Source organism: Copadichromis virginalis, linkage group LG8, assembly GCF_057382275.1.
Source record: "Copadichromis virginalis isolate Kocher_CV1m ecotype Utaka linkage group LG8, C_Virginalis_male_GT1.1, whole genome shotgun sequence".
Classification (NCBI taxonomy): domain Eukaryota; kingdom Metazoa; phylum Chordata; class Actinopteri; order Cichliformes; family Cichlidae; genus Copadichromis; species Copadichromis virginalis.
The window spans coordinates 19,579,523-19,593,271 of NC_140625.1; the positions used below are offsets into that span (position 1 = coordinate 19,579,523).

At 38.8% G+C, this 13,749-nt stretch overlaps 1 protein-coding gene and 1 non-coding gene across 2 annotated transcripts; both read left to right on the forward strand.

The window, feature by feature from the left end:
- The first annotated feature begins 1,214 nt into the window (after positions 1-1,214).
- LOC146703248 (uncharacterized) lies at positions 1,215-13,355 on the forward strand. The gene is made up of 7 exons (XM_085466373.1): positions 1,215-1,287; positions 1,767-1,909; positions 1,992-2,177; positions 8,803-8,886; positions 9,704-9,782; positions 11,903-12,022; positions 12,129-13,355. The coding sequence occupies exons 1-7, from the start codon at positions 1,215-1,217 to the stop codon at positions 12,239-12,241; spliced, it is 798 nt and encodes a 265-aa protein (XP_085322499.1). The 3' UTR covers positions 12,242-13,355.
- Positions 10,935-11,016, forward strand: trnal-aag (transfer RNA leucine (anticodon AAG)). The gene has a single exon. It is a non-coding gene; the product is annotated as a tRNA-Leu (tRNA).
- Positions 13,356-13,749: the final 394 nt, after the last annotated feature.

Below are 13,749 nucleotides of genomic sequence, written 5' to 3' on the forward strand. Positions count from 1 at the left end.
TTAATTTAGAGTGTGTTGTAAATAAACACAGCCAAATATTTACCTTCTTCAGCAGAAGTAAATCTGTGGATATTTGCATCATGTTTTATTGCTTTGAGGTTTTGTGAAATATATTGAAATATTCATATTTTTAAATATTGCAAATAAATATTCTTGTTATTTCAATACTTTGAACTATAAATGTAAAAATTTAAATATCGCTCTGTGCAAACGTCAGTCATAAGAAATTAGAAATGGCTGCTTTTTCTTAGCAGTTGTCGCCACCTTCTGGTGGTTTCAGTAACTACACAGTGCCACACAGGAACGCTCACATATATGATCTGTTGTGGATTCTACATTACATTTATAATAACACAATAATCTTATAAATATTTCACCTTCAGCTCTGCTCATTTTTGTGCTGTGTCGTGAGTTTGGACTATCATATATTTACTTGCATTCAAACCTCCCCTCAGTGAAGTGATTTCTTTACTTTTGGCCATAAGATGGTGCTGACTTGTCATCCCAGTGTTGCTTGGTGTCACGTGTTGTTGAAAGTGCTCGCAAACATACATTATGTTTTCAAGGACGACAGACGAACTGAAACGGAGCTGAGCCACAGATGGGCTCTTTTAAAATGTCCAAGGTGGCGAGCTCTTTTATCTGCAGACCTCGCCCAGCAGGCCTGAGTTTGCTGTCATTAGCAACTCTTCTTGAAGCTGGCAGATGTCCAGAGCTTTTCTCAAGTCCAGTACTTCAGTAGAGGGTGAACCCTTGGGCTTGTGGCAAGTGGGATCAACCATGGGGCCCTCTGCTTACAGGGGCATCTGGTTCGTTTTCCAATATACACACAATATACACCACAAGGAGAAAGCCTTTAGAAAAGTTTGTTTTTCAATCTCCTTTTGGTTATATTTAGTCACCAAATGTATCCTGTTGTTTGACTTTTAGGAAAACATAATGATTTGGGTGAAAGTTTACCTTTTTCCACTTCTTTACGAATTGCATGACACATGAAAAATAGGACACTTCCGCCTGAAACAGCCTACATGCTGTTTCAGGCGGATCCCACGTACAAATAAATGACAGTTCGTGACAGCTTGGCCGCTGATTGTGTTGCGCGCTGACAAATGCATTTGTCCTCTCTTGCCCTGCCTCTCCTCGAACTTATGCCGAAGCACACACTCCAACACACTTCCTGCACTGCCAGCTCTCTAAGAAGAAAAGCTGTTGTCATGGCAACTGAGTGCCTCGCAGATATTCGCTGTGCATATGGTAAAGCCAAGGTGGGCACCGGCGAAAGCAGAGGTTAATACTTTTGCCTCTGGAAGAGGGGAAGCGATTAGATCTTTATTTATTTATATTTCCAGTTTGTTGATCGTCCTCAAAGTGAGCACGCAAATTTGCACTCAACGTCAGTGCAATAAAATACGACCTTAAGTGCCTACCTAAAATTAATTACTTCGTTAATTAATTAAAATTAAAAAATCTATTTCTTCCCAACCAGGATTCGGCACATTTTTGCTAAGATAGCAGTGAGTGGCATCTTCGTAATATCTTAAAATTCGTTTCTTTTAGTTCACTATGACTCGATGCTGACTTTAGTTGTTTATCAGTTTGTGAAATTCTTTGAAGTTGTGTAACTTCCTCGCTTTTTTTCTTCAATTTCCCCTTCATTCGGGTAGATTTCTTTATCGGACAACTTTAAAATGCAAATGCGCAAAGTTTGCGGCTCCAGTAAAGGCAACAAAACCTTCACTGCTCTTCTTTCCTCCTCACGCATTAAGGTCAGCGGACAAAGTGTGAGAGGAAGGGGAGGGGAGACTGGCGGGGAGGCGGGGAAGAGGAGCTGATCGCTGCTGTTAAACGGAACTCCAGAGACCAGAGGATCGCCGGGACAGAGAGAGATGCCGCTGTTTACTCACTGACGGCGAGTTTTTGTCAAGTATAAGCACTTTACTGCAGTTTTTCCACAGGCGGTTCCACTGAAGCTGACCTCCTCTGGACTCTAGGTTTGTGCGCTCGGCTGCGGAGGTGACAGGCGGGACTCGTTGCTGCTGCTGCTGCTGCTGCTGCTGCTGTTCCCCGCAGAGACGGAGGTGATGGACCGAGAGGCAGACGCGGATGCGAGGAGGAAGATCCAATTTTCCGTGCCTTCCTCCGTGCCCACCCAGCTGGACCCGCGACAGGTGGAGATGGTGAGATCTGAGGGAGTGTGGCTGTAGCCTACACGGATGATGACAGTGGTTGTGGAGATGAGTGTGTGTGTGGAAGGATTGTTAAGCTCAGGCTGGGTAACTGCATCTGTACATTTTAAAAGTAAATATCTAAAACGTGCTCGCCTGCAGTTCCATCATTAATGCTTCTTCAGGGGCATCAGTGCTTAACACGGAGGCTGACAGACTGCTCTAGCAAGACTTTGCAAAACTGTGTTTTGATGTTTGTATGTTACTCTGTGGGCAGCAGGGTATGGGCAGTGCTGGAATTAAGCAGAGCTCTGCAGCTACAGATTTTTTTTGGAGTCCTTAAAGTTGATGAGATTTCTTTGCCCTTCCATCCGAATGGAGGAGGAAGAGGAGGAGGAGGATGTGAGGGATAAAGGACTATTTGTGGCATTAAAAATTAGTTGCGCCTGAGTAATAAATCCTTTACCACACACAAGAAGCAAAATGTAGAAGGTATTACTCATACGCTCGTGGAGGTGGTGAGCATATTATGTAAAGTCAGATCCGTTATCTGTTGCTTATGCTGAATCATCCCAAAGCGAGCGCTGGTCAATGCAAACAGTGCAGGGCAGGGTGAAGAGGGAAGGTATTATGCTGTACAGTATGAGCAGAGATGTGCATATGTTATTGGTGGTGTTAAAGACAAGAGCCCATAAAGGTCACAAAGTTGCCAATGAGGTAATATTTGGACACAAAAAGCAGCAAATGACAGGCTTATCCATTCCTTGTGCAGGAGATGTTCATTTCTTCAGTCGCTCCCTTAAGGGAAGTTTCACTGGAGACCAGGTGCAGAGTAAGAAATGTTCTTTTTTTTTCCAAGTAGGAGATTTGGAAAATTTCAAATGGCATCTGTTTGGAAAGCTTGTTTCAGCCTAATAAATCAATAAGTTCTGGGCAGATATTTTCTGCTGCATCTGCTGTTTACAGCCCACTCTTGGTCTCTGGGTTTTCTGTTTGTTTGATTCATACCCTGTCCAGTACAGAAGGGATCATTTATTTGCTTTTCTAAGCAAGCCCATGCACAATGATGGCACAATTCTGAGTGATATTTTAATTTAAATACAGTCTGATGCTAATCAGTTGCTATACTCTACCTGATAGACTTGTTCACTTCTTCACTCGTTTTGTCTATAAGATGCTCTGGCAGTTTTATCAGCTCAGATCTTAGTAAGATTATGGCAATCTTCCTCCACTGATTAAATAAGACTGCAAGAAGCCAGAGACATTATATATCAGGAGGACCCTGAAGAAGCACATTTCCTTCAAAGTAGGAGTAAGGTTACAGGGCTTCATTTTCTGTGTTTCTGAAGCCATCACGTCACCAAAGTGACCATAAGTCTGCTGGAACAGTGTGCACAAAATAATAATCCTCAGGCATCTGTTGATGAAAATAAGAGGGACGGGATCAAACTAAGGAAGTCCTGCACACACAGAGATACAAGGAAACAGTCTGAGGAGATAAATATTCACCTGCAAAAAGAGCTTTGTGATCTATAGTTTTGGAAAACTGTATCATAATCTTCGAATTTCTTCTTTCTAACTGACCAAAAATGCCCTGTGGTCATATCATGTGGAATGAGACTTGTAGGAATGCTTAAAACCACAACTCTCATCGATAACTTAACCCAACATGTAGCAAGTCCTTCTGGGAATGGGTTCCTAGCTCGAAAGACCTTGATAGCACCTCATCGGCTGAATTTCTTGATCACTTTTTAAAAAGCTAAACTAGAAATGACCGTCTTCGGCATCAGTGTACACACACATAAAAGGAAGTGATTTCAAATTCATACATACAGTAAAAGTGACACAACAACAAGTAGAAAAAGAGGAGATTCAAATCCTGTGAGGCCAGACCTCAGCAATGACTTATATTCAGCAAATTTCCTCTGTAAGGAAGTCTTGTACCCTGGCAGCGATCCTAGTAATGACTCAGGCAGTTATTTTGACAGTTTTTTTTAAGGTCCCATGAGTGAAAGAGGAGAGAGTAATAACTTTAAATCCAAAATTGCAAGAGCATAATAGGCAGTCAGAGCTGATTTTTTTAATACTTAAAAATAAATTGTGCTTACTTTGATTTTAAAAGCATTTTGATTATAAGTTACACCTGAGCTACACATGCACAAAGTCACATGATATTTTGGCATCATTAACAGCTCTTCCAGTGTGCCAACAGAGCACATCAGAGCTCACACAACATGCTAATTCATGTTATGGACAATATCAGCTTGCTTACCTAAATCTTTCTACTATGACAAGTAGATGAGCTGCCACCAAACAGTCTTGAGCCTCTACTGTATGCATGTGTGAGTGCAACAGCATGACTAGTTAATAGGATCTGTCTTGTAATACTTCTGTTTCCGTCCAGTGGTGGAATTTGTTTCAAAAAACAAGTGGAGAGCTGCAGGAGCAGTGCTGAAGTGTATTTTTTCTTTTCTGTCCTTGAGATTTTGGTTTACTGAGGTTTTAGCCACCTTCTCTTACTGTCTTGTGAGGTCTCATCAAGAGTTTCTTGTCCTTTTGTGGTCCTTGAGAAATGCCGCCCGTCGATAGCGACTGAAACATCTAGAATAAATCAAAATAAAGGCAGGAATAAACGGAACACATTGAGCTGGAAAGGGAAAAACGGCAGAAGAAAAGAGACAAAGATAGCTGACAGAAGCCGAACAAGACACGCAAAAGGAGGAAAATCATCAGCCAAGGAGATGACTGATTAAAAAGAAAGAGATTAGCTGTGGATGACTGAGGAATGAATCAAGGGCGAGGGCAGCTCCTGCCAAGAGCACAAATAAAAAGCTCTAAAGTCTAATAGGGTCTTATTCTTACAAACCCAGCATACGCACCCCTGTTAATCATTAATGCTATTTACAGAGTGGGCTGATGGCTTAATATTGGTCTTAATATTGGTAAATCTTCAGACCTAGATGAAGTGACTGTAGCTGACAAAGGGAGGTGGTAGCAGGAGAATAAAATAAACAAGACAGTTCCAGTCTTCCAATGGGAAGTTTCTATTTTCAAGTGCATCAATTGTGTTTTCTTTAATTTGTGTGGGTTCAGCTCCTGTTCTCCACTATCCAGGCCAACGCTACACAAAAAAAACCAGGTCAAAAGTCCGAAGTCATGAGTCGTGTTGTGGTCAAATCAAGTTCTGCAAAGGATTATTCCCTGAAAAGTGTTTTGTGTACACAGTTTTATACTTTTAGTGCATGCATTTAATCATTAAGCACAGAAGTTATTTTTGCGTAAAAGGCTTTTTAGGTCACTACCCCCCACTCAGTGTTGTCATTGTTCATTTAAACATCCAGTATGACGCATTGGAGTTGAATGTTATGCAACTAAAGGTCATCTGACCTACAAAAAAAATGGGGTGTGGGATTAATGATTTACTACATGACCACTAAACTTAGAACCCATGCTGCTGCTTAAATTTGCCTTTCTAGACGTGTCTGTGTTTTGATGGTAGCGGCAACAGAAAAAGGCTTCTTATAACCCCAAAGCATCGATCAACGAGTTCCAGTAACATTTAAAACACATTACATTTCTAAGTGGATTGAAAAATATGATCAATAAGTTGACCTTTTCTGGATATTGATAAGTACAGAGTAAAGAGTTAGCTATTAAAAGGAAATGTTAGACATAATTCATTTAGAGAGGTTTCTGTTATGTTTTAAACAATAGCCCAAACTTCTTTAAAGAACTCTCCTTCTGCTTTTTGTTTTCCAAATTTTTGTCAGACCCCTCACTCAGTTTTGTGTGTTGCTATCTTTATTGTCCCTCTATCAGTATCCTAATCCTCAGCCTTAACCCTATGCTATCAGAACATGTCAGAGGGACTTTGTCCCCTGAAAAGTCGCCTCAGAAGTCTCAAAAAGCAATCAGGGGATAAAAGATAAATATCATAAAACCAACAGCTGATGTCAAAAACAAACTTTGCATTTTTTAGGGTTAAGGTTACTTCTTATCATCAATGATAACATGATAACTTGGACCTCACTGGTTTAAGACATTATTGGACCAATAAAATGCATTTTCAAAAAACGCTTTGGGTAATACAGTTTTTAAAAACCTGAAGAATAGAATATCACCTAAATAATAAGGTCCATATTATAAAATACAATGTTAAAATGATTTATTATTCTAAAATAACAAACACAATAAGCCCAGCATGTGAGGAGGAACTATGAAACATTAATTTGTTTCCAGTGAAATCAAACGTCCACTGCAGCCACACTGAGCAATCAGTGGTATTTACAGGAATTTCAGACATGCACAACAAGGATCTGATGAAAATAAAATATGTTCCCTGCAGGTGCTTGACCTTCCGACTACAGTGTTAACAAAACATAGGCCACTATGTCTGAAGAGGCTCTCAGACAGGTGCTCCAAATGTGGTTTGGTCCTTTGGCCCCACATGCCTTTTTTCCCCTCCTGAGTGCTGTGTGCACATGTTTTATGTGTTTATTGGATTGCCACACTCATATTTTCATGTTAACACATCTTTAACCTCTAATAGGATGCCCCCCCCAAAAAAAGGGGCTGCATATTTAATTCTAGTGTGTGACTCATGAATATGGATGAATGCAGTGCACAAAGGGAAGCAGAAGCTGTGAGAGTTACTCCAGAGTGAAAGCTGCCCACACATTTCAATGCCTACACTCTTCGCTGTGATTGGCTTGGCAGCCACTTGTATCTCATAACAATGTTATCACCATCACACATCACAAAATAGAGCCGGCGATGAGTATAGTGTGTGTTTTCCATAAATAACAAGTTATAAAAATAATGGTGAGAAAATGTAATCAATCTAATTACAAGTAAAAAATCTATGAAATGACACAATAAGGATCCTAACAGTGTTATATTATTGGATTTTTGCTGTTTCTATAAAATAAATTCTTAATTGTGCCTACTTTATTTAGTGTGGAGCAGATTTGTAAATATGGTATTTTCAATCAGTAATTTATTTACCCAGGTGTTGTGTATTTTGCTTTTGGAACTTTGAAACCTGGAAATGACCTTAACAACTCTGCTTTAAAATCTTAATCTGAAAACTATCCAGAAATAGTGCATGAAAAAGTACATTATTTCACTTTGAAATGTTATGGGAAAGTAAAATATAAACTGAAGGTCCAAGAATACAAGAGCATTACTAATACAATGTATTCACGTGTCACAGGAGGTGACGAATACAGCAAAATTTTGCCCCGTGGCCTCAAATTGCATCTTTTTGAACCAAATTAAAAGTTAGAGAGTTCATTTACAAGTCATATTACTGACAGGCTTAGTTTTGTAATGCCCAACTATCAGAGGAATGTGACAGGTCGGGATATGCTGTAGATAAACACTCATCGGACACTTGCTAGTACTGAGTTGGGCCCTCTTATACCTTCAGAAATGCCTTCATTTTTCATTGAATAGACCCTACAAGGTGCTGGAAAATACATGTGGTCATAAAGGGACAGACATACTCAGCAACAACACAGAGGCGGTGGCGTTTGAACAATACTCAGTTGGTACTAAGGTGCCCAAAGTGCGCCAAGAAAATATTCCCACACCATTACACTCCAGCAGTGTCATGACTGCTGTGGCAGGTAGGAAGTGGGCCCAAATGCAGGACTCAAACACAAAAAGGTAAACTTAGAAAAGAAAAAATGTTGCTGCTGCTAAAATTAAGGCTGACCAGATCAGGCTACATTTTTCCAAACTCCTGTTGTCCAATTTTGTTGAGCCTGTGCAAACTGTAGCCTCAGTTTCCTGCTCTTAGCTGACAGGAGTGGCACCTGGTGTGGTCTGCTGCTGCAACCAATCTGCTTCAAGGTTCAACATGTTCTTCTTCTGCTCTTCAATGCTGCCTTGGTTGTAGCAAGTTTTCATTTGAGTTACTGCTGCATTCCTTTCAGCTCAAAGCAGTCTGACTATTCCACTCTGACCTCTGACATTAACAAGGCATATTTTCTTTTCATAGTCTCTGTAAACTCTAGTTAAACTTAACTCTAGTTACTTAAATCATCTTTCTTCAAGAAATGTAAAGAAAGGCTTGAACTTTATTTCCGTATGTTTTTATGCATAAATGCACTGTCATGTGATTGGCTGATTAAATATTTGCATTAACTAGCAGTTGAACAGGTGTGCCTAACAATTTGGCAGTTGGGTGTATATTTAATGTTTTGTGTGTTTTGTGGTTACTTTGACTCTCCCTGCTTCACACATATAAGACAAGGAGATGAAGAAGTACCGGCTGCTTTGTATGATGGAGACATACTGTAAACATGTTACAAAAGAACTGTGATTTCATCCAAGCGATAGGAACTTGTAGCAGAAAAGGAAATAAATTTAAATAATCCTTATTTAGATTTATTTATAATTTAAATAATCCTTCTGCCTTCTATCATAAAACGTAATCCTCATTCACAAACAAGCTGGACAGTCTCTTGAATGTTGTTGCATAATGATATGCATTTATTTTTTTAATGCATCTAACTTTCAAAGAACAAGTCCTCTGCATACATGCCATAAACCACAGTTTAGAATAAATGAATGCTGATTATTGAAGCAGTGAAGCCCTAAAGAAAAAAACCTCTTGTATCTCTCTCTTCTGCAGATTCGTCGTCGGAGGCCGACACCTGCCACGCTGTTCAGATTGACGGACCCACCATCACCAGAAGAAGACAGCAGCCCACATCAGGTAGATATGCATGTGAATTATACAAGTTAAAGATCCAGCAGTAAAAGGTTTGAATCAAATTTCAATGATACAGTAGTCATAAGTTCCAAAAGACCACAGTACAATGCAATCATGGCCTCTGAAATAATTGGAAATGTGGTGTTTCGACTTTCTATGTGCATTGTGAATGTCTCTTTAGTTTTTTTTTGTTATCATTAAGCCCACATTTTGCTATTTAAGTCAAAGTTTCAGGTTATTATGTCAAAATTTCCAGATAGGTATCTCAAACATTTCTCTTCCCAACTCAAACGTCTGAGAAAAGAAGTAGAGACTAAAAAAATAACTTTAATTTCCAAGTTATTAAATTGAAATAATAACTTGAAATTTTGACTTATTGATGATGAAATTTTTTTTTTCTGTTTTGAAACCAGCTTCTACATTTTCAAGCTGTTTCTAAAACAGCTGCAGAAAAGCTTTCATAGGAAATGTCAAATTCGATTATTTACATTATGTACATTACAGTGACAACTAATTCTGCATCTTCACTTAATAACGCAACAAATATGTGAATAAGTGATGGCATTTTTATTTATGCTTTACTCCATAATTACCTGTTACAAGTATGAAAGTGCTTTTACGTTTTGTTTTATCTTTTCATTGACTTTTGCTGACAAACCTTCACATTGTGCATTACTGCCTTTCTGCTCTAATCCTTGCAACTGGAAAGGAGCGATTATTAGATTTCTTATATTGTATCATTTGTTTGAGGCAACAATAAGACAAAAAAGTGTTGCGTACACTTTTAGCTGTAAACCCTGGTTTGCATTTTTTATTTCAGCAGTGGGTTCTTGGGGAAAATGGAGCTTTGAAAGCCAAACTGGTTCACATGTCAACCTACCAGCCGCCATCTCTTAAAGGTAAATGAACCCTGACTCGAATCATTTTGTGTGTGTTTTTCCCTTGTACCCACACACTGGTTTTTCTTGTTTATATAACAAATGACACCAAATGAAAGAATTTGGGAGACCTAATTCTGCTGTGGCAACCACCATGTGGTCTCTATCTGTCTGGACTACGCACATTTCCACAACCACAATGAGAGTGTGTGTGTGTGCATGCGTGTGTCATGTAAGATTAGGAGCAGTGGCAGCTGTGAGTCTGTTCTGGATCATCCTGGATTATAGAATGGCTGCACAGCTGTAACACAGTCTCACCCACTCGCTGGCACATGCACACACACTATCAGATGCAACCAGAGTCACACAGACTTAAATACACACAAAAAAACCAACTCTGTTGTTATAAATATCTATACAACAGACGTTTTTATGCGTCTTCTTTTTTGTGCAAATTGTGGCTTTGGCACCTGCAGTCATGACAGTTGCCACTCATAATATTAACTGGGTTTTGCTCGTTTTATTTGAGTGATGTTTGCATTTATAATTTTATATAACAAAAATATTTTCCTTTCATAAGACATGCATGTATATTTTAAAATTGAAAATCCACATTAAAAAAATGTAACAAAATTTTAAGATTGATTTTTACTTTATTTGAATAGCTCAAAAGCTTCATGAGTTTGTTATATTCTCATTGCTTCATAGAACATTATTTATCTTCACCTTGGCATTAACTTGTTGTCTCTATATGCAGATGACATAGTCCTTTCCTGTGGATATTGATCATTAGATAAATGACCAGACAGGCGATTAGAAACCTAACTCCAAAATGATTATACTAACCCGTATAAAAAAAATTAAAAACAATTCTGACCTTTGCAGAAAATAGTTGAAATGACCTAATTCAGTGATGCTGAGTTTAAATAATAAATCTTTTTTGTCACCTTTTTTCACATTTGGTCCATTTGTGCTAATTGTATCTCTGCTTCTCCAAAACATTTTGCAAATTTTCATATGTTTCTTTTAACAAGACATAATAGCCATTTGGCTAATGTGTCCTATAATGTGCACTAGGACACATTATAGGTCCTGTTTCGAGCTGTCAATGAATAACCTCCACTCATCTGCATTGTACTTATAACACATTGCACCCAGTCGTCAGCCAGCAATGGTAGTGTGGCCGAGCGGTCTAAGGCGCTGGCTTAAGGCTCCAGTCTCTTTGGGGGCGTGGGTTCGAATCCCACTGCTGCCAATGCACATTTTCCAGAATTTCTCATACAAGGGCTATTCTATCTTCTCATACATTTGCAATAAAGGGCTATTCTATTTCTATCTAAAGAACATTTCAAAGAATCGATTAGGATCCTTTTCATGATTCTTATTAAAAGAAAAAGCATAGACACAAAAAACTCAAGTGCGTCCTTTGGCATATCCGAATCTCTTACTAAGTCATTAAACTCTGGCTTAGTGAATAACTGGAGGACAAATGAACTACTGGATAATGGATCTTCAAAGTCTGAATCTGCATCTGGAGACAAAACATCATCAGATCTTCTTCCTCATCAACTAACCCAATAAAAATCAGAGAGGGTATTTCATTTAAACATGGTACAGGTCTTATTGTAGATGGGAGGTTAGGGCAACTGATAGATGATTTAGTTTTGGAAGTTCATCCAGAAATATTAACTAAACAGTGGTAGTCATCAAAATGACTCTGTGACTCCCTATATACCACTGGAATACCAAAAACCCAGCCTCTTCCCCTTAGTAGAATTACAACACACACCCTGCTCAACTAAATGAGGTCCACATGGCTGGTTCTGTTCACCCAGTTTCATACCAAAATAACCAAAGGATCCTGTTATAGCGGTAATAGAGCAAAGGGGATATCATTTGTTAAGTCAATCAATCAAAGCCAAAATTAGTAAAGAGCAAGTGTTAGATTTCACACGCATTGCACACAGTTGATGTGTAACATTACAACTCTAGATACACAAATCCAAACACAATAATCTCTTTTATCAACCTATTCTTTGTCCTCTAGAGGACAATGGACAGATGATTGGAAAATTTGGTATTTTTGTTAGTAAAATGTTTGCAGTGTAACTTCATTCATCATAACTGATTTGTATTTTCAGCTGTCCAGAAGATGGCACAGGCCCATTTGTCCTCACTTGACATGAAGTCTGTAGACACAGAGTCCTCTTCAGGGGAAGAAGAGGAGCAACATGATGAGGAAAGGCAGCAGAAAGCCTCAGGTGGGTAAGCTAGGATAGGCTTTCCCATTTTTGGATTTTTGCTGGCAACTATACCAAGTATGGACATTTACACTTTGGAAATTTCTTTTCATGTTGGATCTAAAAGAAGAAAGCAAGGCACAGAGGGATCAGCGTGGTCTCCTGGACAGTCTGACAGAAGGTCATCGCAACAAAGACAAAGAGGATGCCAAAGAAAGAGAGGAAGGAAATGCAGAATGACAAATGAAGAGAGCCCTGATCGAGACAGTTTTATGATGAATCAATATGCATAGCACATGTGTGTGCCGTACATATGCGTGTATGGATATGTGTATGAGTGTGTATTAATTGGGTCTGTGGGTTTGTGGAAACATACAGTGTAAAAGAGGAATGTGGAGAAAAAAGAGAAACACAACAGAGATTATATGATGAAGGTCAGAATATCATTGAGCTGACAGAGGAAATCTTTAGCTGGAGACTTGTGAAGGAAACTGTGTCGCCGTCAGCCAAAGAAACGAGGGCTAAATTCCAATCAGCCAAGGACGCTGCACAAGAAATATAAGAATAGCTAAGAACTCTCGTATTTTCACAAAGCATTCATTAGTTCAAAAAGGTGTTTTGTTTTTGTTTTGTTTTATTCACTTTGAAGGTCTGGGAATACTGTGAGACATCTGAGTTTGAAGAATTAGAATTTAAATAGGCTTTGTTGACATCATGTAAAAGGGGCATGAGCTGAAGTGACACGGGTGCTAAATTTACAGTTCACGTCCGATTAGAAGCAAAAGAAGTACATAAAGAAATCAAATGCCAAATGTCACAGTGGGTAATGAAGATACATCTGCAGCTAATGTGTGTGTTGTACAAATGCACAAGATTATATTTTGTACGTAGTATCAGTGCAGACAGTAACAGACTGCAGTGCGATGACCATAGCCAGTTTCAACTGGAATTTAGCTCAGAAACTGTGACACTGCTTTCAGAGTTATGTCCATCTCTGAAGTTTGCTTTCCTCAGTCTTTCAGACATTTGTCTGCAAGGTCAAGAAATCAAAAGACGGAGGATTACAGACGAATTCAGCGCAGTCACAGTAGACCAGATTATATCCTAACAGATTAATCCAACTAATCACGATAATGCAGCAAACTGTTTCAGGCTAGATATTTTAAACTGGGGTTTTTTGTTTTTTTGTAACATGGAGATTAGCGGACATGATATGTTTGGGATGCCACACATGTTAGCTTGATAGTGAAATAAAATCTACCTGATTTTCAGAAACATCACATATGAAGGTTCATTCATGACCCTGTACATAAACACTGTTTCGTGCCGGTTGATAATAAATCATTTATGAGGCTGTTGGTGTTTGTGTATTTGTATGCCTAATGCTTCTTTTCCTTGAAAGACATATTTCATTTGATTTTTATTCAAACCAAACCATGTCACCATATTTAGGCCATATGTAGCTTAAGCTCAAACTTTTTTTTTATGTTTGTGGGATTTAACCAAGAGTATTTGTGTTCTTTATCAGTGCACACTCACCTGCCAGTTTATTGCGTTCACCTGCTCAACTGCTTATTAATGCAAATATCTGACTAGCCAATCACAATGCAGTAACTAAATACATTTAGGCATGTAGACATAATCGCGAAGACCTGCTGAAGTTCAAACTGAGCATCAGAATGAGGAGGAAAGATGGTTGACTATAAGTGAATCTGGATATTTCATAAACTGCTGATCTACTGGAACTG

Excerpts from the sequence above, each read along its gene's own strand:
- LOC146703248 (XM_085466373.1), top strand. The coding sequence starts at position 1,215 with ATGGCAACTGAGTGCCTCGCAGATATTCGCTGTGCATATGGTAAAGCC. Across the intron at positions 8,887-9,703 it reads AAGACAGCAGCCCACATCAG|CAGTGGGTTCTTGGGGAAAA; the intron begins GTAGATATGCAT and ends TTTTTATTTCAG. Across the intron at positions 12,023-12,128 it reads AAGGCAGCAGAAAGCCTCAG|AAGAAAGCAAGGCACAGAGG; the intron begins GTGGGTAAGCTA and ends TGGATCTAAAAG.